Source organism: Podarcis bocagei (genome assembly GCF_964188305.1).
Source record: "Podarcis bocagei genome assembly, chromosome: 2".
In the NCBI taxonomy this organism is placed as follows: Eukaryota; Metazoa; Chordata; class Lepidosauria; order Squamata; family Lacertidae; genus Podarcis; species Podarcis bocagei.
Genome location: NC_138126.1, coordinates 73456543 through 73484444, shown reverse-complemented (window position 1 = coordinate 73484444; position 27902 = coordinate 73456543). Strand labels below are relative to the sequence as shown.

Genomic DNA, 27902 nt, shown 5'->3' with positions numbered 1-27902 from the left:
TATGTAATGCTAAAATTAAAGGCAGAGAGAGAGGGAGAGGGAATAAGGACAATTAAGAGAACTGACAGCGGGAAGAACTGAGGGAGGGGAATTGACTAGGTTCAAACAGCGGTATGGAACAACCCCAGTCTCATCAGCCTCAGAATGTTTAGGATCAGCTGTCAAGGTGAGACATCCCCGCCCTTTTCTGAACTTGGGAAAAGCTGAGCAGAAAGTTCAAAAACCTGGATTTAGGTAAGATGGGTTGCATTAGGCAGCCCGCCAGCATAGCCAATGGTCAAAAGTGGTGGAGAGTGTAAGGCTGGGGAGGGCTTGGTTAGGACAAAGCTGGATGCCTTCCCTATTATTACTAAAGGTATGCACTTGTATAAGCTGAACTCATTCTTCTTTTATACATCTTTACCCCTTGAATCTCATTAAAACTGCTGAAATCTAACTTTCTTCACTGTGCATAGGCTCAGAGTGACGGATGGTCAAACCCACTAAGAGGCAAAGGCCCTTGCTTAAGAATAGGTAAAGAGGGATGGAAGAATCTTGTCAATTTAAGCTTCTCATTTTTCCAATATTAAATTCAGTTCATGTCATTTCTGCAGCCCGTGACATCATCACCATCATCATTTAAATGTATGTAAAAATGTTGAAATATATACAAAAATTAAAAAATTATCCAGTAGCACCTTAGAGACCAAACTAAGTTTGTTCTTGGTATAAGCTTTCGTGTGCATGCACACTTCTTCAGATACTTCAGATGCAATGTAAAAATGTGTTTGGCTTTTCAAGCGCAATTCACCTAATACACATAATTTAGCCAGCCGCTTCCCGCAGTATATTGTGTTTTTGCATATTGCTTTCGCGAATGCGCACACTTTTGTGAAGCCATACAGGGCCGGCCCACCCAAGAAGTGAGGTGAGGCAACCGCCTCAGGCAGCGGAGTCCACAGGGGCAGCAGATCTGGTCCCCAGGGAATGCATTGTCTGCTGTTGTGGAGGTAGTGGCAGCAACAGCTAGATCTGACATCTCAGCAACCCCCCTAATGGCATCTCTACAGTGACCTCTTGGTGAATAGGAGGTGCTACTTGTCTCCTTCCACCCTTGTTCCTGATGTAGATTGTCACTCCTTATTCTCTGGGAGAGTGCCATTTTGTGGGTCATCTCAGGTGTTAAATGCCTTGGGCTGCCCTGCCACTAATAACCCATTTCTAAAAATTGGTTCTTATTTTAATCAGAGAAGAGGAAATTTTGAAGGAGAGTGGCATTTTGGTTCCCAATATATTGGCTCAGGGAGTGTGCATTAGGTGGGTTTGTCATTAAAATGGAAACCAAAAGGAATTTTACTCGTGTCCGTAAAGGGTAAAAAAGGGCAGTGGGGTGATGGCAGTAGCACAACTGCTCAGCTCAGCATGGCTTGGAGTGGGGATTACAAGAATTGTTACACTGTCTTCTTTGAAGGGTGAGTTGGGATTGACAAACAGGTTAAATGTTAAAAGACCAATGCAGTGATTGTTAACCTGCAGCAGGATTCCACACTTCTAATCAAGCAAAAAATAAAAACCATGGCCATCAACCATTTAAAATGTTTTTTTTTTATTCTTTATGTTTCCATTTGTCATAGAAAGAAATATGAAATCTGCATGCAACTTCCTAAATATTTCAAACATTTAAATAGCATATGATAATTTAGCAGTACAATACATTATACAGCAAGATAATAGAGGAAAATCTCCTGCAGTATATTTACAATTGAAAAGGTAGTTTTGTTATTTATAATTTTTTTAAAAAGAGGAATGCACTGCTTACCATTGAAAGTATTACATTCAAAATAAAGATGTTGCTTTGTGACTAAAAGAGATATATCCACTCCCCTATCAGAGATTCACCACCTCTCATAAAAGGTACATTTTTAAAAGAGTTTCAGACTACAAATCGATGGAACCATACACAATGTACCTGAAGCTTAAAATATCTCAAGCCTTTTAATAATAAGAACCGCAGGTGGGGAAAAATGTGCTTTCTTCATATTAAACTGCTTTAGAAATATTTTTACCATACAAAATAACAAAAAGAAAAGGGTAGCATATTACATATTACACCCTCTGCAAGGATTAACAGGTGAACAGCTTATATCCAGTTCAAAATCACTGAAAAACCTTATTTCTGAAATTGTACTGCAGAATGTATCAGGCATCCTACATAGAAAATTTTACCTCAGCTTTTCTTTTGTTCTACAGAAATGGAAATCTTCTACAACTAGAACTCTTTACAATGGCATAGAACGTTTCCCAAATGCCAAAGAAGAGACATTATTTTGGAACTCCTTTTTTAAAAACAACAACAACAACAACAACAAAACCAATTAATGATTTGCTGAATGAGCTTATAAAGCCCAGTTTCCAGTAACGGTGATGTATGAACAGCTATTGAATGAAGGTTTTAAAAAACAAAAACAAATGACACCAATTTTTAAATGAAGATTACATCTCATGAGATTTCTCTCTACAAAGAAGGCTTGTATGAAATCTAGTGTGTAAAAGACCCTTATGAAATCTGGCAGCTTTTTTTTTTTTTTACACCTATAAAATGTAAAAAGTGATCCTTGGTAAAAAGTGCTTTATAACAATATAGATTTTGTGTCTTGTCTTGCGAGAAGTCATCTCCATCTCCATTGTCCATCTTTTCCTCATGTCTGCCACAGAATCCCATTTCTTCTGCTAGCTTTCTGCCTTCTTACTCTTCATAAACTCTGCTGAAACAAAATAACAAAATAAGAGAAACAGAACTTGCTTTTCGGCTGGCTAGATTTAAACAACAAAACAAGCAACCTCGGAGCCACCCAGGAAACTAAATGCCAAAGCACAATACCTGCCAGCATCCCAAAGCCAATAACTGCTACAAAAGGCTGGTTGCCTTTATGTCATGTCCTCCATAGCCTTAAAATATCCTCAAGGCAAGTGAAAGGCTCACCCAGTGAATTGGCAGGTAGGTGCCTACTTAAAATGCCCATCTTTCCAGCCATGTCTTAAAGGAAACCCCTAAGGGAGCTGCCTCAGGTGCCAAAATGTCTTGGGCTGGCCCCGAGTATCATATCACTTTAAACAACCACAGTTTCCCCCAAAGAATTGTGGGAAGTGTAGTTTGTTAAGGATGCATAGCAGGGCTGTCTTACCCATAGGCGCTAGGGGTCTGGGGCACCTGGGCGCCGGTCTTTCAGGGGCACCAGGCCAAGAGTCCGGGGCCCAAGAGTTGAGTCTGGGGAAGAGCCCGCCCGTTGGTCGGAGCGCTGTGGTGGGCTTTTCTGCTGGTGGCTCTGCACTGCGGGTTTGGGGGCGACTGAGCCAGCGAGACGCTGAGGCGGCTGGCTGGCTCCACCCGCCTGCATGCCTGGAACTGGGCACCCCGGGGGGCAGGGGCGCCGGGCGGATCTTTGCACCCTGGCACCGCATATGCTTAAGACAGCCCTGATGCTGAGTGTCCTTAGCAGATCCTTATTTTCCTCCCAGGACAACAATTCCCAGAGTTCCCTGGGAAGAGAGCTTGATTTAACTCTATGAAAGGACTCTATGAAAGGACTAAGGGGTCTCCTAACCATTCTCAGTGCAATTAATTAACTCTCAGTGTAATTAATTAATGTATTAATTACACTCCCCAGGATACTTTGGGGGAAAGCCATGACTGCTTAAAGTGATAAGATGCTGCTTTGAATCTCCAGCAAGAGTGAGCCTTTCAACCATGCCGTCAAGCTTTTCCCGGGCTCTTCCTGCTTCATTCTAGCTGCTCTGCTACTCAAATACGAAATGGTTAGATTCCATGGGTGGAGAGTCGAAAACACACCAGCTGCTTTGTAAGTTACCTTATCACATATCTTCAGGGCACTTCCCTGTGAATCTTAAACAGGAGTTTAAGAGTCAATTACCATGGAAGACGTGTACAAGTACAACAGCAGCAGTTGACTGGGCACAGGGGCCTGCCTTGTTTATATCAAATTGCTGTAACTTTCAAGCTCCACCAGCGCCCTAAGAGAGGTTATGTGACAGGAGAGGCTGTGAATGCCAACAAGTAAGGAAACTGTGAGCCTGTTATTCTGCAGATCTTAGCTGGGTTGTTGGATAGTGTGCTAGACACAGAAGTGTTGTAAAAAGGCAGTTGATAATAGCATAACTCTAAATGTAGTATACACCGGAGTTTATTTTTTATACCTAGGACGACTTTGTAGTTTGTTGTTATACAACTAGGGAGAATTGAGTAAGGAGTGTTGGACTCCTTCCTGTCTGATTCATTTCAGAGAAATCATTAGGGGGACACATCTTCATCCCTGTAAATTGGGGCAGGGCAAAAAAAGTTTACTAGCCCAACAGCCATTTTGCATTGAGGACAGTCTTTTGGGGACCACATGACAATAGTGGCTGGGAGGCAGGATTGGAGGCAAAAGTGGGTGGCGCAAAGGATGTGACTCACCTAGGGATGCTGGATAATTCCATTGGAAATACAGTGGTACCTTGGTTTTCGAGCATCTCGGAAATCAAACATTTCGGCTTTCAAACACTGAAAACCCGGAAGTAAATGCTTTGGTTTTCCAATGCTTTTCGGAAGCCAAACGTACCACATAGCTTTGGTATTGAGTTTTCGGGATGTAAATGCTTCCGGAAATGCATGCTTCGGTTTTCAAACGTTTCAGAAGTTGAACGGTCTTCTGGAATAGATTACGTTTGAAAACCGAGGTTCCACTGTAGAAGGAGAGATTGCCACAATTGGCCTTTTTGCCCAAGGTCAGAAATAGAAACTGTGCATATAAGTGGTATCCACTATCTTTCTTAAGTACACAAATATCAAATAAATGCCTGCATTGTTTTGATGCTTTCCTTGCATTCTGAAATCCTGGACAGCTGCTGCCAAGTGAGAGTAGACAATGTTAATCTGGATAGACCAATGGTTCTCCTTGTTATAAGGCAGCTTCCTGTGTTTCTTTAGCATGTTAGAGAGTCATAGAGCTTCCATTCCAATATATCAATCAATTTTACAACTGTGCAAGTATTATTGTCCCCATATTGGCAGTGGAGTGAGAGATGGTGACTTGCTTAAGGCTCCCTAGTGAGTTCATGGCAGGAGCAAAATGCAAACCACGAACTTCCTGACTCTCATTGCAATCTCTCAGACACTTCGATGCACCACTCAACACCACATAAAGCTAAGGATCTGAAATCCCAAATGTAGTTTTGCCTTCAGTCAGGCAGAGCTTCTGAATTTAAACTGGTCTTATTTCTGGGAAGGAGAAGTGCAGGCTTTCATTGCATTTATCTTTTTAAAGCCTCTAATACCTAATTAAAAAATTAATCTGTGAGCTGTGTCCAGCTTCTCCTGGCAAAATCCCCACTGACCTCTATGGCAGTGGGATTGGATTCCGTGGCTCGCATGTTCAGTGTTTTGTCTGTCCCTTAAGCTTGTATTACAAGGGAGGTTCGCATGCAATCAGGCTCTTTGTTCTTAATAGTTCATCTGCTTCTGCTGTTTCACCCCAGGGCAGGTGCGCTGAAGTTCAATGAACCCTGATGCTGAAGGAAATCGCTATTTACATAAGCCTCTATTCATCCAAGCTATAGGGAGAAGCAAAGGTGCTCCCATGATCAATGTTCTGGCTTTTTAACCTAGGAAAGAGAAGTTTACTTTGTTCTTTCGCCATGAGCCTCTTGGGTGAGCTCAGGGTTAGTCGTGCAACAAAGATTTTTGCGGAACGCTAATGTTGCTTTAGTTACTTAAGATTCAAAGATTTGCTGCACCAGTTCTCAACCAGAGGCAATGTAGCCACTGTGCCAACGTAACACCAGAAATTACAGCATCGATATGGAATTTGCTGGTATAATAAGGCAAATGCAGAGGGTGACATGTTATATTCCTGTGAGCATAACTGGGCTTTCCCAAAATCTGAAGGCTAATCTTAAAGGGCTGCTATCTGCAGAATGATAAATGAACGGCAGGCAGTTGCATGAGTGAAACAGAGCCAGAGGCTCTCATGTGGCATAATGCATAATAAATACAGCTATTGAAATGGGTCTCTAGTTGAGCATGTTACGAACCACAGTTTCAGTTGCTTTTTGTCTGAAGAAAAATAGCTGAACTCCTCATGGGGGATGGGGCATCTTAACCATCATAAATTGCTTACTGCAGATCTTAAACCCGAGACCTACATAGTATTAGAGATCTAACCAGTGTACCATCACACTGAGCTCTGCCCAGAACAAAGAATCATGGGGTGGGGAGAGGTCATATATGTGGGAGTCACCCAAGCAGCGCATTGGCCAGAACAGGTCATGTGGCATAGTCTGTTCTCTCCAAGAACATCCTTGTTAGACCAGAATAATGGTCAATTCTCCCTTAATAGCATCTTTATTATAACATTTGGTTAATGTATAGAGAATAATTTGATTCCTGTCAGGAAAGTGAAATGTCACAAATCTGCAGGTGTTTAATTTCCTATTGCCTTGAGCATTAAAAGAAACAACAATCCACAACAATCCTACATATGTTTACTCAGAAGTACTCCACATTGAGTTTGATAGGGCTTACTCAAAAGTTAGGGGTATAGGATAGCAGCCTTTAAAACATTTTCATTCAAAAACTTTGGGAGAGTCGGTGAAAGCAATAATTAAGGCCCCTTTTCAGAGTACAATGTTTAAGTAGCATTTAATTGGGGCCTGCTGTCTGATCTTTATCTACTGTATTCACCATATTAGCATCACTGTATGCAAGCAGGACTTAGCACAAAGCACATCTTCAGTGCTATAGCTCAGTACTGGAAGCTGCAAAGTAATATGAAAAGAATTCACCTGATCATAAACAAAGTGCTTTTTTTGCAGCCCACCAGTGAATGTACTTCAAGGGAAAGGGGGCAGGTTTTAGAGCAGGAATAGTGAGCCTGTGTTCTTGCGAATGAGATTGGACTCCAGCTCACATCAGCCTCAAGCGTTGGTCAATTAAATTCTACCCACTGGAATTAATAGACTTAACTTAATCATGCTCATTACTTTCAGGGGATCTACTCTGAGCAACCTAGCAGTTCGAAAGCACGTCAAAGTGCAAGTAGATAAATAGGTACTGCTCCGGTGGGAAGGTAAACGGCATTTCCGTGTGCTGCTCTGGTTTTCACCAGAAGCGGCTTAGTCATGCTGGCCACATGACCTGGAAAAACTTTATGTGGACAAAGTTGGCTCCCTCGGCCAGTAAAGTGAGATGAGTGCCACAACCCGAGTCGTTCGTGACTGGACTTAACTGTCAGGGGTCCTTTACCTTTACCTTTTACTCTGAGCGAAGCGTAAAGTGTTTCCACTTTACACTTACAGTGGTACCTCAGGTTAAGTACCTAATTCATTCTGGAGGTCCGTTCTTAACCTGAAACTGTTCTTAACCTGAAGCACCACTTTAGCTAATGGGGCCTCCTGCTGCTGCCACGCTGCCGGAGCACAATTTCTGTTCTCATCCTGAAGCAAAGTTCTTAACCCGAGGTACTATTTCTGGGTTAGCGGAGTCTGTAACCTGAAGCGTATGTAACCTGAAGCATATGTAACCCAAGGTACCACTGTACAGGTTTGTTGTGTAGTTATATGACTTGTTTCAGCATTCCTATGTAGTTAAATGAGACGGCAAACATGAGTCTTTAGACGGTGGGTGAAAACAGCCAAGCAGTTTTGTTGATGTGGGGGTTATACTGTTAGCCATTTCAGACCAGACTATGCAACTTCTTTTGTGTGTGTGTGCATGTGTGTGTGTGTAAAATACAGTGACCTGTCAGAGAAAGAATTAACGTGATCGGTCTGACAACCCAAAGGAATCCAGAAATTAAGAATTAAGCCCTTGGCCTCAGGCAGCCCTCTTCTCACCAGACATCCTCAGTTGTGTGGCATCTGGATGTCTAGGCAGGTTTACATCTGACGTGCCTTGCTCTTTACAAGCCAAAGGCAGATTCTTAGCATTATTTAAACATAAGATCTTGAGTATTTTATTTCCTCTGTGGTAGCCTTTAAAAAGTAAACAAGAGGAAATGAGGTTACATAATAGTTGACATTTAGCAGTGCAAACCATTTTCTCTCCGGCTTCCCAAGTACTACCGCAGGAGCGCTGGCAGACAATCAGGCAAAACTATCAGCATGACTGAGGAAGGGACTCGATGGCACTTACTTCTGAGTAAACATCTTCATTTCACAGACAGGCTAAATTACTGTCCCAGGATTTGAGTCAGTACCTGCCAAGGCTTTCACGCCAGCCTTGTTTGTCTTGACATGGTTCCTGAATGTCACCCAGACAGCTCAGAATGCTGTAGAGTACATGAAGTGTGTCCCACTTTATGTTCACAGCAACCCTGTGATGTAGTTTTGTTCAGTGTGTGCCAATTGGCCCATGGTCAAGTTATGCCAGCCACTTTCAAACTCTTTAACCACTATGCCACACTGTCTTTCTCAAAAACTAATTGTGCTCAAAAATAGCTGCAGCTGCTGCATTTACTCATATTCATACTACGCATTTAGCAGCTGCACAGTGACAATACGATTCAAGAGAATGACACCTGCCATAAAGATATTCACAATAAAATCAAAAGAGCCAAGGATTTGGGAAAATGAGGCAAAAAAGAAAGAGGAAGTAGTAGAAGTAGTTCCAATTTGTGGATTGATTTCTGCTACTACATTGGCTGTTGGATCTAGTTGTTTGGTACTTAAGCTGATTTGGATTTATGCTTAAGCCCTTGTGTCCAAATTGCGAAATAAAAATGGAACTGTCATGTGAAATGTTTGATGTTTTTTGAAATCTGGGATTTAACTTGACAGCTCAACACTTTCCCTTTAAATTACATTGATACCACACTTCCAATATGAAAGCCAGCAGCGATGTCACACTTGTCACTGTGATTTATGGGTCAAGTGTTCAAGTTAGACAGAGACATCTTTTCCCAGAATAAACACATGTACTTAATAACCCAAGATACCTCTACTCATAGGGACAGGAGGCTGTCCTGTGCTCTGGACACGAGTGATACCCACCTCTCTTTCTCTTTCCATATTGTGTACCACTTAAGTAATCTTTTGGTACTTGGGAGTTTGGGATGCAAGCAGTACTGGTGGCCACCTCGGAATCGGGATTTCATTGTGACTCTGAAAGGAAAGACAAGTTGTGAAGATGGAGCAGCCGTAATGATGTTAACAAACATGGATTCTTAACAGAATGATAGCTAGCAGTCTAATCCTAAGAGATTGTTATATAGCACTGGTCCCCCATCTCCCCCACCCCATCCTGCAGTGTGTTACATACATGCCATATTGTTGTTTGCTGCACTAATGCCTCCAATCCCAGTTGGTTGGGATGGATGTGATGTCATGGGATGTTTATGGACATTCCAACTCTGAATGGGGCTGTCTCATTTGAAGCCCATTTGGAAGCCCATGCATTGCAAACAGATTGTCAGTGTCACCGAGCTTCGACAGCACCCATCACCTGCTGGAGGGGAGGAAAGCAAGACTGGATACAGTCTTCTTCCTGCCAGAATGGCAAGCAGCTGACTAGACCAACTATTTGTTGGCTGGGGAATGTACAAGAATGGGACTCCATCAAGCATGGATCATCAATGGCACAATTCCAGGTGGCTAAATGGATTATTTTTCACTCTTAGTGGAAGCAGCTGCTGGGGCTAGCAAAGTGAATCAACGTTGACCCCTGGGGATCTAGTGAGCCTTTTTGGTGTCGCAGCTGTCAGAAGATTCTCAGGGTTGCCACACCGTCTTGGGGTGGCCACTTGTGCATGCATGGCCTAAGAAGAGAACTTGCATCACCATGAAAGAGGACCCCAAGCTGCATAAAATTTGCTCATGGTAATTTGTATGTATGGTTGCAAATAATCACTATAATTTAAAGAATCCCAAAATCCAAGAATTGTATAGTTGGAAGGGGCCACAAGGATCATCCAGTCCAACCCTCTTCAATGGAGGAATCTTTTTGCACAACATGGGACTTGCACCCATGACTCTACCAAATCAGCTATCTCAGGTGACAAAATAGCTCACCATAATAGGGAAGACACCAGCGGATGTGTACGCGCCTGCTCAGTCTGCTGGCCAGATGGTCATTGTCAAGGTTTATAGACTACTTCAAGGCTCCTGCTCCCCCTTTTTATGGGGTTTCTTATTTTTAAATGAACTTCAGATAGACAGACCTTCAAAACAGAGGACTGCCCTCTGACACATGGTCACCCTATATCCATACAAGCAGCCCATTAATTTCCTTGGATTTGGCAAAGCTGTGAAGCTTTCCATGTCATGTTTAGTCTTTGCCTGGCCAACAATAAATTTGTCTTGCATCAGCCAGACATTCGCTCTCTTCCTTTACTTCGCAGTATAATGACTTTCCTTCCAGTCTGTTCAGACCTCAGGGTATGGTGTCCCCAGCGTCCCAGCTTTTCTTTCTTGTCTATGTCTGCAAAAGGTTCAGCTTTCCAACACAGTCTTACACTGAGTCAGCTAAATAATTATCCCACTTTCCTATTTTCAGACCTGATTAGCAACAGCTTTTATATCTACCACTCCAGGATCTCAAATATATCTAGATATATTTTTTCCAGCTGTACTCCTTAAAATTCCTTACCTGAGATGGAATGTGGAATATCTTAATGGCAAAGCCATGCAAACAAGCAATGACAGACAGAACACAATGTTCTGACTACGTAAAGTCTGATGCATTTTTTAAAAGGATTTTAATCGCTTTTGGGTTGTTGTTTTTGATTACCACGACTCCAGAAAAATCTAGCAGTTGTTAACAAATCTGTTGTTGTTTCTTTGAAAAGAATGGGATTCCAGTCAAAATGAAGAAAATGATCATGTCATGATGGTTTCTTCATGAAAAGTTTGTTTCTGAAATACTGCAATAATTCTACATGCAGAAATGTGGGAGGAGATTGTTAGGAAAGGCTGCCACACATTTCTTTTTCTTTCTTTCTTTCTTTCTAATAATAATGATAATAACAACTAAATTTATGTAACATTTAAGAGGTGGCTCTTGCAGCAGTTTGCAAATTTAGTCAAAACTCACACTCCATGCTGCAACAAAGTGCAACCAAACACACAAAAACATTCCTAGTTCAGTCTCTTCTACACTAATTTCCTTCAGAGCAGCATTGCAGTTTCAAACATTTAAAAGAAAAGAAGGGAGAAAGGGAAAGGAGGAGGAGATATACTGAGAGGGAACAAACTTTTAGGGCTGTGAAAATGTATCTGAAATATTGAACAACGTCAGCTGTTTTTGAAAAAGATGAGAAGGGAGAGTTGTGCGCTCCCGACCTTGTTTCATACCTAGAGCTCCACTCCCAAGCGGGCTTAACTGTGTGCATTTTTCTTGATGATTTTTCTCTAACGGGCATTTCATTTATGTTTGTACCTCACGGCTTCTGCCTTTTCATTTGGCTGCCAAATCTGGCTGAGCTTCTAAAGGTCTGGAGCACACGTCTCTCCCATACCCATCCTGGAGAAGCTGGTTATTGTTTTTTCCTTGACGGCCTTTCAGCGTCCTTCTACTGCTGGCATCTTGTTTGTGAGAGCATACTGCTGTTTGGTTTTCCCATCAGGCAGGCTAACTCCGAGGCCCAGACTCCAGTCCTTGGCAGCCAAGGCTTGGGCAGGAAAGCCTCGCACGGCTTTTGTTATGCTGATGCACGTTTCTGAACTCTTTGTCAGCCCTGGGTTACTGATGTAATGGAGACATAACTGTGTATGCGAGCTGACTGGGAAACTGCTACCTCCGCACCTTGTGGGAGTTTGCTAATTTGTAAGGACCTGTCAGGAAAGGAGGTCACTGGCACATCGGTCCACATGGAGGGAGGGTGGAACACCCATTTCCTGGTGTTCACATAGAAACTCTGGCTCATATTTTTGGACAGAGGAAGGAGAGAGCAAAAGGGAGGGGTGGCCTTCTTCCTTGGCGATGGAGTGAATGGTCTGGCCTGCTATTCCAGTACACAAGGTAGGAAGAAAATTCTGCATCCCCACCTTCCTCTTGGCTGGCTCAGCCACTCCTTTTTCTGGCCCAGTTTTCCCCACTAAGCTACAATACCAGTCATGGCAATGAATTACTGTCCTGAACTAGCCAGTTCTTCCTGGGAGTTTCTGAAGGCAATTTTCTCTCACCATCCGAGGACCACCTGAGTCTCCATCGCATGCTCTTGGGTTTGTTGCCCCCCCCAGGACTATGCATGAGACAAAGGAAGCTCAGAAATTCAGTTTTCTTCTGTCTAGCCTCCAACACTCATTGGCCATGGACTTCTAAGTTGCAACCACTGCTATGCTGCCACTTTGAATGTGATGTAGCTGCATCTATTGGCACCACCCTATGTTTCTATATATACAGGGGTGATTCTGAACTCCCATCAGCTCCAGGCAACATGGTCCAACAACATGAAGTCTAACATCATGCTCAGCGAGTAGAGCAGAAGAGACTCTTAATCTCAGGATTGTCAGCGTGAGACTCACAACTGAGCAAAATATTCCTGCATTACAGGGTGTGCACCAGATAACCCTTGCGGTCCCTTCCAACTCTACAGTTCTGTTTCTATGATCATTTGGAGGTCAGTGTTCAGGGATGATGGAAATTATAGTCCAACACTATGTAGAGCACAGAACATTTGATGTATGGAATGCTATTTCCTGAGGCAGTATACCCTGAGTACCAAATCCTAGGGGGAAATAGTAGTGAACAAAAAAATGAACATATTCGCTTTTTATGTACTTCTGGAATATTCTTCCTAGGTAAAACCACCTGGTCGTCTCACTGGCTTCTTTTCCCCCTTATGCAAATATATTTGTTTGTTCAGAAGACGTTTCTTGACTGCTTGTTTTACTAACTCTGCTGCTGCAGCAATGATACTTTTTATCCAGGCTGAATGTTGATTGCATGATTGATGTACTGGTGGCATTTTGTGTTATAATTGTGCTTTTGTGATGCTTCCTGGATTTCAATATTTTTAATTGTGCATTTGGCAGAAAATGTGCTTTGTGTGATTTTAAAGAAACAAGGGTTTGCTGTTGAATCCTGAAACTCTGAATCCACCTGAGTTCAGCTCTTGCAGAATCTTAGTGCATTACGGCAAACCTGTTAAACTAGGCTAGACTGAGCCAGGGAGTCATGGAGAAAAGTGCCGGACTCCAGATTGCAATGGAGAGAAAGTTCACGGAGATAAAACCTTTTCTTTTGAGTTAGGCATGCATAAGAAATTTTCCCATTGGAGTTCCCCCCTGGATTCTGAATTATCTGAAATTGTGTGCAGAGCAGCACTGATACAATAGCAACCTCCCATCTTTCTGTTTTTGATTTCAGGATTCTGTTTAGAATTCTGCACACATACGGTTTGACTCTTTTTCCAGGTTGTGTCTCCCCACTTCCCCTCACGCCTTACTGGTTAGCAATCTGCAGAAGTACACATATGTGCATTTATTAAAAAAACAGCAAAAATGAATCTTTATGTTATTGTACAAATACACAAAAAGGGGGAGTTACAGATTTTAAACTATGACAAATTGTGCATGTGCCAATTCCTAAAATTAATTTCAGAATTATCAACGATAAGCTGGGCAAAATGCAAGGCAGAGCCAACCTGTTAAAATGAATGGGCAAAATGGAAGAAGGGGCGTCTGCTGATCTCTGTTAGTAGCCAGGCGTGCTGAAGACAGTACATATGAAGAGAAGAGCAACGCCAAAAACACAAGCCAGGCAGTTCCAAATAACCAGAATATGGGTGGTGGTGGGGGACCTTTTCCTAAAATATACGAGTATAGTTGATCAGGTCATTCCAATGCAGGAATGTCAGTATGAGGATTAACTCATTTATTACTTATAAAGAGATTTACCAGAAATGTGTATCTAGTCACTGACACAGCATTTCAGAAGTCTGTCCCATATAATGTATTTTGGGATTATGAAAGTGGAAATTATTATTATTTAGAAATATCAACATGGGTGTCAAATCAGTGTCTTGGGCATTATGAGTTGCATCCAATCATGCAAGCCGTAGGATCCTCACACAATCTACCTTTCTCTACCCTTCACCCCCTTTCTCTGCATCTGAACAGTGTGGGCTGTGTCTTATGGGGCTGCAATGAGAGTGGGGATAATCTGGAATCAGGCAGAAGAAGCCTTGATTATTAAGGGAAGTGTAGTCGAATGTGCTTTGATGGAGAAACAGGTTTCTACTGGGAATGTGCTAATCAGCATAATTGTAAGAAAGCTTTGCCCCATTCAAAATATTTCGAATGTAATCAGGGAATGCAACATAGTTACAAGCACACACCTCTTTTAGGCTTAAAAGATGCCTGTATCTTTACCCAACATGAGTAAAAGTAGCTGCGGGGAGAGGAGTCAGTGGAGAATGGAATAAAAGGAAAGTTCTAAAAAGTCCCTCTACCCAACATCCAAAAAAAGAATTATAGAACACCATGAAATGTATAACTCTGCCCTGTGAAAAAAATCAGATGAGTTTTGGCAGTTTGCTTGGTAGGCTCAGTTTGATCCGAAGAAAAACTATTTGTGCTTCCCAGTAGAAAAGCAGATCATGATGTATAGACATGTTTGGAGGCTTTTAGAAAGTTACTATAAAATAGAAGACTTTGCTTTGCCTACAGAGCTTTGCATTAAACTACTGGTCACTGGCTAATATGCTTTGCTCCCAATACTTTATGAGAACCACTGTAATCGAAACATTAGTTGCCAGGGTTTCGATTTCAAACCAGCTCATCCAAGTGTAGTATGGTTTGCTTTTAGCGCATGGTTCACACAACAACTGTCCGCCTATCTGACAGGTGTTTTCCATTTTCTTGAACACTGCAACAGAAATCAATGGACGCCAGCTGCTTCCAGTGTGGAAATAAGTGGTCTATACTGTGGACTCACCCATTGACCTTAAGCCAAGGAGTGCAAAGATGCTATTTCTGGTCATTTTCTTTCATACCAGCCATGTTCCAATCACTGAAAATCATATTATAATCTTTCTCATTTCTAGGAGCATTCCATTCAGCGGCAGCTGGAGCAAAGCTAAAAATCAGAATCGGATGGATACACTGGAGGCCTTAATCTGCTGTGCGTAAAGTGAGTAGATACAGGTCATTAAGTGAGGATTTGTTCCCAGTCACGTTGACTGGTTCTTAACCTCTAGGTGTGTCCCAATCCACAATTAGCCACCAGTTGTTTGGCATTGCATTCATGAGCTAGTCAGCAGGTTCCCAGAACCTTTCAGTGCAGCGGGCCAGTCCCAGACAACAACAGAGATGTTGTGAGTCCTGAAAATGGCCATTTCCTCTTTCCATATGCCCATCCCCATGCCCCCACATTATATTTACCATTTGGAAGGGAACAAGCTTCTTTCTGGCAACCTTGGTATGGCTGAGAGGGCTGTTGTGCATAAGCAGGGCTGGGTTGTGTTTCTAGCAGCAGCTGACGCAAACAAGACCCAGTTGTGATGCAACACAGCCTTCTCTCTCTCTCTCTCTCTTTCTAAGTAGGGAACAAGTTGGTTACCACTTGTTATGTAACTAGTTCCAAAGGCAGCATCCTGAGGAGGAATTCTAATTGTTTTATTTCATAATGTTGGCCTGGCCCCGTTCTGACAAATGACATGGCAGTGTGAAAACAAACAAACAACAAGTTTCAGACTTTTAATTTGGCACGCCTCACAAGAAATGCCTAAGCAGAAATGATCTCATTCAAAGTTGTGCAAGTTGAAACAGGTCCCCAAAGATAGAGAGGTAATGTTTATATTTGAGGCTGAGCGCTTTGATTTATTGACACCGGTTACTCCACGCAACAAAGAGGTGTTCCACATGTACAAGCAAATATTTATGTGGAAGTTCAATTCCAGGGAGTGTGATGGGATTTATGGCAACCTTTTGGTGCAATCCTGAACTCAATTGCTTTAAGCCCACTGGAGAGAATGGGACGAAGGTTGCAATCCTATATGCACTTATCCGAAAGTAAGTCCCATTGACCTCAGTGGGGCTTACTTCCAAGTAATGTATAGGATTATACTGCCAAGCACTTGTGCAATATTGCAGCCTTCTATAGCAGATATTTGGAAACTCAATGAAATAAAGATAGATGATAGATAGATAGATGATATAAGATAGATAGATAGGGCACCTAATGTTGCTCATTACATTTATAGGCATTTTAATATTACCCTCATAAGCCTTGTCTTCTTTTCTAGCAATTTACAATTAAGCAGATTTACTATATCAGAGACAGTTGGAACATTTTCATAACAGTTAGCAATTGTGCTGGGTTTAACATGTTACCATACTGTCATAGGCATTTTCTCTCTCTTTAAAATATAAAAAATGCAGAAATCAATCTGATTGATACAAACATATTTATTTTGATAGTACCCTTAAAAAAAAAGGTGTGACTTACATGATCATTCTTTCCTTGCAATATGGATACTTTGGCTTCTCTTCCAGCTTTTGTATATCACTGAATCTTATCTTGGGGCCCTTTCTTGCGCATCTGCATTTTGATCCTGGAAGAAAAAGTATTTACCCATTTGTGTATATAAAATTCATTTCATATTATACATGTCCTTATCACTGCTCCCAAACTCTCTTTAATGCACGAGCTATTTAAACATATACAGTATAGAAAAAGTTCATCTTTTCTACAGTTTAATATGAAAGAGGACATTACTGTATCTTTTATCTAGGCTAGTTGTAATCCTAAACAACATATTGCAAAAAAACAAAAGTTTTTCACTGAGCAAGATCTTAAGATTGCAGCCATTGTATATGGTTAAATGAATTCCACTGAAGTTAGTAGACTACCCAACCAATTTATGTAAGTAAGAGCTAATAAGTTGACTAGGACTAATTTCCAAGTAAGTGTGCACAGGACTGCAATCTTTTGTATTTGAAGCCATGTGGCGGTCCTGTCTTTTAAAAGTGCACCTGCTGTGATCAAACTTTGTAAAAAAAAATGCACATTAAGATAAATAAACAGTCAAGCCACACTATTCAGATGATGGTTAAATATAACTTTTGCTACTGATTGCTTCTTTTTTAAAAAATTGGAAAAGGAATATAAAGACTTCTGAATTCTTTTGGAATTATTTGATATACAAATTGTCAAAGCAGCATCTGAGCTGGGCAAAAATCAGCCCTTCAAATTAAAGGGTGGCCAATTTAAAACCATTCCCAAGAGCATGGGACCAGTACTTAATGGGCTGCAGAGTTTGGCTGAAACTTTACCGGTCAAAGTTCTAGTTACTTTCCCCAGTGTGCATTAATGTGTGTGAATTCACCATTCCAAAGGAGTCCACACCAGATTAAATGCAAGGGGAATATTTCCTGTGATACGCACTTCAGCTCAGCTAACTTTGGGAAGAAGCTGGGGTTTCTGCTTTTCTGGTGTTCTTGCTATACAAATCTATAGCTTAAAATATATTTGCTCTGGGATTGATTTTTTTAGTTCAGGTGTCAGTTGCTTCTAAGTACATTTCAAAACTATTTCAACAAGCGGTAAAAGTGAAATGTGTGTGCATGAGAGAGAGAGAAAGAGAGAGAGAGGGAGGGAATGAGGGAGAGAGAAAAGGTGCTGAAATGCATGGTAAGTGAATAACCTGTAACTTACCTTCCACGCTGGTAAAGCAGATTACAATGAACAGTAAGAGGAAAACTGCTGTCAAGAGCTTCATGATAAGAAGACCTCAAGGAGCCTAAAGGTATGCTCTCTTATATTTCACTTGGATAAACTGCTGTCTTTCCTTTGCCTCTTTGATCAGACGCACTGGTCAGACTGAGACTTGGTGTTGCCACACTATAGATTGCAATGTGAATGAATGCCTATGATCTGCTCTCTCCTGGTTGCTGCTGCTGCTATTGCAGCCCTGTCGGTTTCAGCTGCTGTCTGTCTGCGCTCTGCCGCTTCCCTCCTCTTTTAAAACAGCTCCCGCTGCCCTTTCCTCAAACTCATTAATATGCAGAGAGACTAAATTACTTTCAGCAATTTCGCAACCCCAAAAAAGGGGGAGGGACTTACAGGGAACGAAAATAACTGATTCTGCTGAAGGCACCGAGTATTTTAGAGGATAACATACACTGCAGAGAAGGAGAAGATGAGGAGGAGGGGGATTGAGAAAGAGGTGGCTTTTAACTCTCTGCCCCATTGAGGTGGCAAGGCTGCCCTTTTTAACAAGGTGCTGTTGGCAGTTGGTTCTGTGATGCTAGATGGATCCATAAAATATGCCTCTTTCCCTCCTTCAGAAAACTGTATTTTAAAAATGTGCACAAGCAGTGAAAGAGCTACAAGAACTTCAAGATAAGACTTTGTTAGATCACCGCCATACATTGTAATGCTGTGATCTGAGCTGGGAGCAGGTCATTGATATGCAATAAGTAAGGTAGCCCAATGACCTTGGGGGCTAGGATGTTGCATGACAGCTGGCTTTTGACAGATCTGAACATTTTGAAGAACTGCTTCTATAGGATTTCATCCTTAATCGTAGAACACAAAGGCGATCCTTCATTTTGCAATAGCTTCAATCCTTTGGGTGACATGGAAGATTCATCACACATCAGCTGTGTTGTGTAGTTTCAATGTTTTGATATGGCAACCCACCTAATTCCTACCAAATGTCTTGGGAAACGGGAAGTATGCTTATGGAAACAATGGGTGAAATTCAATCCTGCTGCCCCATTTGTGGAAAGGCTGTTGACCAAGTCCGCTTCTCTTTATAACCCCTATGCCACCTGTCACACTGTGTTGGAGGGTCTCTAACTCTCTGGGGCTGATTTTCAGGGAGTGCAGAACCCAAAGAGTGCTCACTAATGGTTCCTCATCATCCTGAAAAAAGTGACAAGTAGAGTGCCACAGAGTAGTGTCCTGGGCCTGTTGTTGTTCAACATCTTTATAAATGACTTGGATGAAAGTACAGTGGTACCTTGGGTTACAGACACTTCAGGTTACAGACACTTCAGGTTACAGACTCCGCTAACCCAGAAATAGTACCTCAGGTCAAGAACTTTGCTTCAGGATTAGAACAGAAATCGTGCAGTGGCGGCACAGCAGCAGCAGGAGGAGGTCCCATTAGCTAAAGTGGTACCTCAGGTTAAGAACGGTTTCAGGTTAAGAACGGACCTTCAAAATGAATTAAGTTCTTAACCTGAGGTACCACTGTTCTGAGGGGGTACTCATCTAATTTGCAGATAACACCAAACTGGGAAAGGTAGCCAATATCAGAGAAGACAGAATCAGGACTCAAGATGAACTTAACAAATTGGAGAACTGGGACAAAACTAACAAAATAAATTTCAGTAGGGACAAATGTAAGATTCAACACTTAGGCAGGAAGAACGAGCTGGACAAATATAAGATGGCGGACACCTGGCTTGCCGGGAGTACACCACAAGCTTAACATGCCAGGAGTGGACCACAAGCTTAACATGAATCAACAGCAGCAAAAATAAAAATAAATAAAATAATAATAAAATGATGCTATCCTAGACTGCAGCAACAGAATTATGGTGTCCAGGACAAGGGGAGCAATCCACTCTGTTCTGTACTGTGTCCAGTTCTGGGTGTCATAATTTAAGAAGAATGTTGACAAGCTGGAATGTGTGTAGAGGAGGGTGACCAAGACGATAAAGTGTTGGGAAAGCAAGCCATGTGAGAAGTATTTGAGAGAGTTGGATATGTTTAGCCTCATGAAGAGGACACTGAGAGGAGATATGGTAGCCATCTTCAACTATCTAAAGGGCTGTCACATGGAAGATGGAGCAAGCTTGGTTTGTCCTGCGCTGAGGGTAGGACCCAAACTGATGGTCTCAAGTTACAAGAAAGGGGATTCTGACTAAACATCAGGGAGAACTTTCAGATGGTAAGAGCTGTTCAGCAGTGGAACGGTCTCCCTTGGGAGATGGTGGACTCTCCTTCCTTGGAGGTTTTCAAGCAGAGGTTGGATGGCCACCTGTCATAGCTGCCTAAGTTGAAATTCTTCCCTTTCAGGGGGTTGAACTAGATGACTCTCAGGGTCCCTTCCTACCCACACATTTCTATGATTCTATTACTCTTCCAATAGTGGATGCTTCTGCCAAATCTAAATCCCTTCCATAAGTGCAAGGGCACCGATGGGATTCCCATAAATGGTTGCTTTCAGATTTGCCATAAATTAACTTTGAATTCATTAACTTTTCTCTTGGAAGTGTGGCTTTAGGCCTCGGCGTGGGACTTTTTCTGGTTTCAAGATTTATTTGGTACTCATTAGCTTCTCTGCCTGTATTTCTTTCCTTAATTATTCTGGAACTAGTGATGCAGCTTCTCAAGATTTAATAGGGAAGGGAAGGGCCCTTTCTTAGGGCAAGTCTATAGCTCAGTGGTAGAGCATCTGCTTGTCATTCAGAAAGTCCCAGATGCAAGACAATCCCTTGCATCTCCAGGTAGGGCTGGGATACCCTCTTGCCCTCAAACCCTGGAGAGTCACTCCCAGTCAGTGTAGACTGTGCTGAGCTAGAAACTAACTGCTTGGTAGACCAACAGTCTGATTACCTATTGACACAGTTTTCTATGTACCTGTATCAATACAAGACCCAGTTCACATATCTATTCAGAGTCCTGGGACTGGCTAGAAAGGCTTGCACAATCACAGCCAGGTTACGCAGTGAAGCAACTCCTTGCGTGACTCCGGCTATTTTAGCATCATGCTGCCAAGAGATATATATATGTGTGTGTGTGTGTGTCACATGGGTGGCAGTTTGTAGAGCAGCACAAACGCAACAGCCATTGCACCACCAACTGCATGAGTAAATCAAGCTTGAATGAAACACCCTGCAATAACTGACTGCTATTCAAATGAAATATATTTGAGCACATTGTTGGTGGGGAGCAACAAAACACGCCCCCAGCCTTTAAAAGTCTTTTAATTAATGTATCTCTTTGTCCTTGACATCTTATAGATTTGCAAGTGCAGACACACACACACACACACACGCCAACAGTGTAATGTAGGTATCGTCCTTGCTATCTCCCGCATTTCCTCATCTTCTACACTCCCGATTTCAAAGGATCTCATTGTTCCAGAGCGCAGCCTTGATCTCATTTTGTAGAATGCTGAATTATATGCCCTGTTTTCACCCTCGGTTGCAATTTGTGGCGCTAAAGGGGTGGAATTTTCATATTTCTATAAAGCAGGCCTTTATGGGAAACGATGATCCTGGTCTCTGTTAGTAAATGCAGAACCTGGAAGGAGGTGGTGGTGATCAGTCCCCCATTAGCTAACAAATGCATACCCAGCAAAACCAAACCAGAAGAATGACCCAAGTCCTTGTAAATTTGTTCCATTAATATGATTTCTCCCCCCTTGCATTGAGCTTGCATCCGGTCTTGTTTCCAAAGTCTGGGTGTTGGCAGGTTAAGCAGTACATGCATACCACACGCACAGTGAATATGCTGAACAATGCATCCATTTCTCCCCCTCCTCCAGCATGTTATATACCATTCATGTGAGACGTGCTGCTGACATGCTTGGAACATCCTGAATATCCTTGAGGCTTTGCTAATGAAAATCTATGTGTTTGTTTCCTTCCCAAGACGTGCTTCTTGTGTACCATCAAATGCTTGTGTGTGCGTGTGTATGTGTGTGCCACACAGGAACAAGCGCTCGCAAGTTGCAGGATATGGCAGTAAACATGCCAAATGAGAAACATCCGATGAGCTGCTCTACTGAAGCTCACCTACTTAAATAGCTTTTCTTTTTAAAGTCCTTTTATTGCCACTATTATTTATTTTTTAAAAAACAACACACCAAACCAAACCAAAAGAGGGTCATGAAAAGCTCTAAGCTAGTAGCCTTAGAAGATTTTAAGGCAGTTGCTTGGGAAAGAAGTGATTCAAAAATTCATAAAGTGGTTGTTGTTTTTTTAAGCTAATCGGGATAAGGGTTTAGGGTGTGAAGTGAGAGCAGATGAATCTACTGTATGAATTCACTGGGGCTTTGAGGAGAGAAACTGGGTTATGGGTCATTGCGGTGCTTATTATAAACCACAGATTAACACCAGTGGATTGGGTTCAGAGATGCATGGGCAGAACAATGCATGTGTAGAGGGCATTTCCTGGCTCTCTCTCTGTGCAGAGGTCCTATTCAACGCCCCACCAAAATTCTCTAGGTTTAAGAGACCCTCTGGGAAAGTCTGGGGTGGGGCACGGAGGGCCAGAATGGGACAAGGAAATCTTCAGAGTTCAGGGAGGCAGCCATGAGCAAGTAGAAGTGCCTTTGGACCACCCGTGGAGCCAAGTTCACATGTTTGCCTTTCACACTCAACACCCACAGCATACATTTCAAGCCCATGGCTTCCCCCCAAAGAATCCTGGGAACTGTAGTTTATCCCCTCACAGAGCTGCAATTCTCAACACCCTTAACAATCTACAGTTCCTATGATTCTTTGGGGAAGCCGTATGCTTGAAATGTATTTGTGCAGGTGACCCTAACATAAACGAGAAATAGCCCTTTAGAAGGAAGCTTTCAAAGTAAGCACCATTTGTATTTCTTTGTTTATTTTTTAAATCCTTTTTCCCCCCTTGAGAGTTCAAGATAACTTTTTAAATATCATGATAAATATCCAATTGGATAAGTTTTTAACTTTGGGGATCACACACCTCCTTGTTTCTGTATTGCAATATAGCTGGAAATATGGTTTGCTCTGACTTCAAAGAGCCATATCAGGCCTATGCCAGACTGCTTTCTTCCAGGTGATATATCTGCTACAGATCATGCCAACCCTTCCCCAGTTATTAAATCCATTTATATCCCACCTCTCTAAGAAGGATCAAGGTAACATACAGTAATGAAAATCATAGGCCATGGAAAACCATTAAAAAAACCAGCAAAGCTGTAAAAAAGCACACACTAGGAATAAAATAGAATATTCACTAAAAGCAGAAGCATCCCAACTCCTGCAAAAGCCTGCTAAACACATGGGACTTTTCATATCTTTATGAAAAACAGCCTGGAAAGGAACTGATACACTTGCTTTGGCAACTCAGTCCAGAGCTGAAGCTCAGCGGCAGAGCATCTGCTGTGCATGCAGAAGGTCCCTTGGTATCTCTACACAGGGCTGTGGGAGAACTCAAGAGCCTCTGTGTGGCCAGATGGACCAATCGCATGACTGTGTGGGGTTCAAAGCATGTGAACCCCACACAGTTGCGAATTGGGTAAAAACCTTCCTCCCCAATGCATTTCCCTTTGTGTGAAGTCTCTCCACCTGCATTAAGCCCATGTGTTAAGGGGATTGCATGGATGCAGGGATACACCATGCCTTGGAATACCCCCAGCCTGCTTTTGACACACATGGGAAGATGCTGTACACATGTACTAACATACGCATGCGGAGTGCCTCCATTTAGGAATGTGGGTCCTGTTGGCCCATGATCACTCTTATGTGGAGGAACTCTGCTTATGGGCTCATGTTACGTACACTGAATCCATGGAGGTGGTTAGGTGCAGCTTCTGGTTGCACTGGTGGTGTGGTGAGTCTGCACAGCGCCCTGCTTGGTGCAAATGTTGGTTTCCCAGATCCTCTCCCTTTTGGATAGGTTTTGTAAGTACTATGTTCATTCCTAACCCAGGAAGCAGAGCTATGTCCGTCCGCCAGCCCAGTGCTTTTTTCACCTGCTTGATATTGACAGATGTTGGCACCACTTGCTTTTGTTTTGGGGTTGTTGTTCTCACGGATGATACCGGACAGTGATTGAGTCGTAGTCTGTATCACTTACCCTCGGCTGCCATGGTATTCCCTGGGAAGAAAAGCACCATACAAATTTCAGAATAGATAAAAAGAAAAATACCCTGTTTGTCTCCCTCATTGAGATGGATGGCGGGCTGAACATTTATTCTAATTAAACATTCTTTTCAGCTTTTCTTTTCAGAGTCTGTCCTCAAGTTTCTTGGCTGCGGCACCCCAGTGGTGAAAATTAAACCACTGAGCAGACGAGACACGGCTTAGCGAATGAATAGAGCCTTGGTGCAATGGGTCATGTGACCGAGGGCACTCATTTGAGCCTGCAGAGTGGCTGAAGGCGTTGTTTGGTTCCCAGTCTTACTGGGTTGTGCACTGAGGTGCCAATGGGGAATGCAAAGCAGGAGCATCCATCATAAGCAACCACAGACCGATTATGATCTGGCAAAAGTGTACACAATAAGCTGATGTCATAATCAAGCTATTTAAAACCAAACCAAACGTCCAGGGAAGAAGAGAAATGAGGAAAGGGAAAAAGTCCTCTCTCAGCGATGAGGCACATGAAACCCGTATAATTGTGCAAAGATCATAGCTGCCATCATCTGTCATCACGGTTTCATTAAAGCTGCGTTGCTAAGGGACTTGTTGGCCCTTGCCACTTTGAATCGCCGTACTTGCAGTCTGATGTGAATTTATTGTGCCTCTAAGTCAATGACGGTGCCTGCCCGTGCAAGGAGTAACTAGAAATAACCTTGAGGTATAGGATATTGTTCTAAGAAGACACGACAACAAATCTCCTTCAGCCAACACATATGACTTCAGCTTGCTTCAGTTTCACACATTTGCAAAATACATCTCTAGCCATGCTAATACGACCAATGGCTTACTTGTTCTCTACCTGCTAAGGGTTTTGTGACCCCAGAATGCAGGAAATGCAACATGCCAATATTTAATTTCTTCTTACCAAAATGCTGTCGAGTAAAAAAATCCATTTATTTTTCTTCTTGTACTTAACTCTCAACCAGTGCCTTCTTTACTATATTACTGTACTTTGTATATTTTATCCATTCTACTTAGCAGTGCACCATCTCTCCTCCCTTGCTCAATATCTAAAATCACTCTACTTATGAAGAAATCCAGACTTGAAAAAAAGTTATGTGAGCTAGATTAAGACCTTAGAATCCATCCGCACTGTTGCTTAATGTGGAGAGTGAGCACCCTGTACCTCCATTAATTCTCCATTATCCATACATCACTGGCCTACAACCACAGCTGTCCCACATCTATGGAAGGGGCAAATGTTAGCCACAGTGTTGCTAGCGAGCCTCTGATTTCTTGAAAACCCTGAAAATTGAAAGTTGAAAGCCCTGAAAATTGAGAATTGATGATACTTCACATTCCCAGTTTTTTATGCAGGACAGACAATATCCATCATTTTATGCCTTCTTACGGGTGGTGTGCAGGTGGACAAATGGTTCCACAGAAAGCTGTAACTTCCAGTTTTGAACTTTAAAAAAATAATCATTTGCTGTGTTTTCTAAATGTATGATACTCTATGCACTGCTGGAAAGAGCTCACCTTTTCTCCCAGTAGTCCTTTTGAGCAGCAGAAGTTTGGTGCATTATGCAAAGCATCCAGCTGTGCTTCAGTATCATCACCTCCTGCCTAATATTTCCCCTGTAAATGTTTGGGAAAGAATGTTCTTGGAGAAGGATTCCCCGCAAAGCTGAACCTTCTACTGCTCCTGAGAACCATGCTCAACTTTGGCACTGTGAGTTCAGGGAGGAGACCCCATCTGCCCCCCCCTTAAAAAATAAAATCCCCTACAGTCATTGGCAATGTTGGGCAAGTCTGCAGTAACAAACGTTGCAACTGCAAAAAGGCGACAGGATTGCCTTGGTGGTGGTTGTGGCCCAACCTGGTAGTCCAGAGTGATTGTGGTCCTCTTGGACATATGGGGGAAGCTTAAATTCAGGGACTACTTAGAGCCAGCCATCACTACACAGACCATTCTGTCCATTGCTCACCAGATGAGCACAAGACGATAGGAACAAAGGTAGAATACAGGAGAGTATTGACTCACAGGGCCAAATCTAGGTAACAACGGGTCACCTTGAAGAACTACACAATATTATTCATGGGGAAGAATGAAGTGTGAAACCAAATAGGGTTCAACATCACCTGGACCTTTTTAGAAGTACAGTAGAGGAAGAATAACCTTCAACATCTGCTTCAGTTTATGGTGCTTCCGGAACCATGAAAAGACCTTCACCAGCAGGTCGTGCTGTGGCTTTCTGTGCCACACAGATCTGGCTACCGTTAATGCTCGCAGCTACACAGGAGACTATAATTGTGATAAGCAATGCATGAAGGTTATTCGATTTTGTATTGTACCTGGCTTAGAGATTTGTAAAATATTAAGAGGTTTAGAAATGAATGAGTGGATGAACACTGCAATTTGTTTCAGGGTGTATATTTTTGCTTCTTATTTCTCACCACTTTAATGTTATATAATCCACCCAGATCCTTTGGGTATGGTGAGGCAGATATTAAACTGAACAAATGTATCTTTTTTGTAGTTAGAGCCATAGTTATAGCACGGTTCACTTTTGTGATAGGATAATTTATCTCCATATAAGCTCTGCGCACATGGCAGATTCTGCCCTTTATAGCTCACATTCACAGGTGTGTGTGTGTTTTAAAAGGCATATTTTGCTTGAGAGATAGCCTAGATGTTTATGCATGTCCAGTAACCATAGAAATTCAGCTCTCACGGAACAAAGTCATAAAGCAATTCACATCAATTACTGTAACTTAGAGTAAGGAAGTACAGATACAAAGAGTTTCATCTCAGGCAAAATAAGCAAAAGTGTGCATGACAAAATAAAGGCCCCCATCATTAGGTGCACTCAGGAGGTTGGATTCTTCAAGTTGGACTTTTGACTTTCAAAACACACACACACACACACACACACACCACCTGCTCCCAGTTTTGTATGACAAACCATGCGGCATATTCTCAAAGTTTCAAAAGTTGCTTGCCAACAGAGCATTGCTGTTAAAAATCAAAAGTATCACACTGTGCCCAAAACTACTTGGAGCCATCAGCATGTAGAAGAAGGCAGGCAAACTGCAGAGTTACAATTCACGTGTGCTCTGAGTGGTGGCCTTAAGAGGACAAGTTGCTCCACTACAGACAATTATGTAAAGCAACAACACTGTTTAATTCCCACTGGTCTGACTTATCTTGATTTCCTTATATTGGGTGCATTCCACACTTCTTGAATAACTCTGGAAAAAAGTGAAAACAGAGATGCTTTCACGGTGTTTCCAAAACATGAGAAGATGAACAACCAGAACTTGCTGAAATGACATATTAGATGAATGGGGCTTTCATGCTTGGAATTTACTGTTTCCCATATTGGGGGTTAGAAATATTTCCCCCCTGGATCTGACTGCTTGGAAACCTTCCCTTTCCACACGACAACAGAAAACTTGAAATGGCTGTCTGGCTGGGCCCTTGCCCCTTTTCTCTCTCCTAGTGAGGAATTAATAAAGCATGCTTTATTTGTATAGTGTAACTTTTAAAATGGCATTTTGGAAGTTTCATATTCATTCAGTTGTTCCTCAGAACTTCCTGCATCTGTTTGCCAGCATTGGCTGTTAAAACACAGTTGTCAGTAGAACTGGGATTCTTTGAAAATCATGTTCACACCACGTCATATCCCTCCCATTCATCAACAGTGAAACCAAGTTGCACTGAGATTAATTTGAAGCATGATTTTACTTTTAAGTGGTCGTTGCCTTCATTATTCTGCCTTGAGAAAAAGCTGTGGAACATCTGCAGCATCTGGGTTGAGGGCATTAGGGATGAAATGGGCCGCTATGGACTTGACGTATGAGCATGTAAGAACATAAGAAGAGCCTGTTGGATCAGGCCAATGGCTTTTCTGGTCCAGCATCCTGTTCTTGCAATGGCCAACTAGATGCCTGTGGGAAACCAGGAAGCAGAACATGAAGTCAAGATCACACGCCCTTCCCTTGGTTTCCAGCAACTGGTATTTGGAATCATTACTCCTTGAACATAGCTGGCGAATGGAGGCTGGCTACCTAATTTCCAGGTTGATCCTTCTTATTTTCCAGCTCTAACATAGAAGGAAAGGGTTCATAGTACG

The 27902-nt window shown here is 42.3% G+C and overlaps 1 protein-coding gene and 1 long non-coding RNA gene across 3 annotated transcripts; one reads left to right on the top strand and one right to left on the bottom strand.

Annotated features, from left to right (window-relative positions):
- Positions 1-2328: 2328 nt before the first annotated feature.
- Positions 2329-17939, bottom strand: CXCL14 (C-X-C motif chemokine ligand 14). 2 transcript variants are annotated; one of them, XM_081185707.1, is made up of 4 exons: positions 17630-17939; positions 16421-16526; positions 9025-9135; positions 2329-2744 (listed from the first exon to the last, which is right to left on the bottom strand). In XM_081185707.1, the coding sequence occupies exons 1-4, from the start codon at positions 17691-17693 to the stop codon at positions 2726-2728; spliced, it is 300 nt and encodes a 99-aa protein (XP_081041833.1). In that variant the 5' UTR covers positions 17694-17939; the 3' UTR covers positions 2329-2725. The 2 variants fall into 2 exon arrangements, with proteins under 2 accessions (XP_081041833.1, XP_081041834.1); XM_081185708.1 differs by having other exon boundaries at positions 2329-2741; positions 17630-17934.
- A 1577-nt stretch (positions 17940-19516) lies between these two features.
- LOC308579990 lies at positions 19517-26027 on the top strand. Its single transcript, XR_014004665.1, has 2 exons — positions 19517-19874; positions 23905-26027. It is a non-coding gene; the product is annotated as an uncharacterized lncRNA (long non-coding RNA).
- The last annotated feature ends 1875 nt before the right edge of the window (positions 26028-27902 follow it).

Bases quoted from the DNA above. Each gene is read 5' to 3' on its own strand.
- CXCL14 (XM_081185707.1), bottom strand. From the start codon at position 17,693: ATGAAGCTCTTGACAGCAGTTTTCCTCTTACTGTTCATTGTAATCTGC. The intron at 16,527-17,629 runs GTAAGTTACAGG...TTTTTCTTCCAG, and splicing joins CTGCTTTACCAGCGTGGAAG to GATCAAAATGCAGATGCGCA. The intron at 9,136-16,420 runs GTAAGTCACACC...CTTTCCTTTCAG, and splicing joins TGCAAGGAAAGAATGATCAT to AGTCACAATGAAATCCCGAT.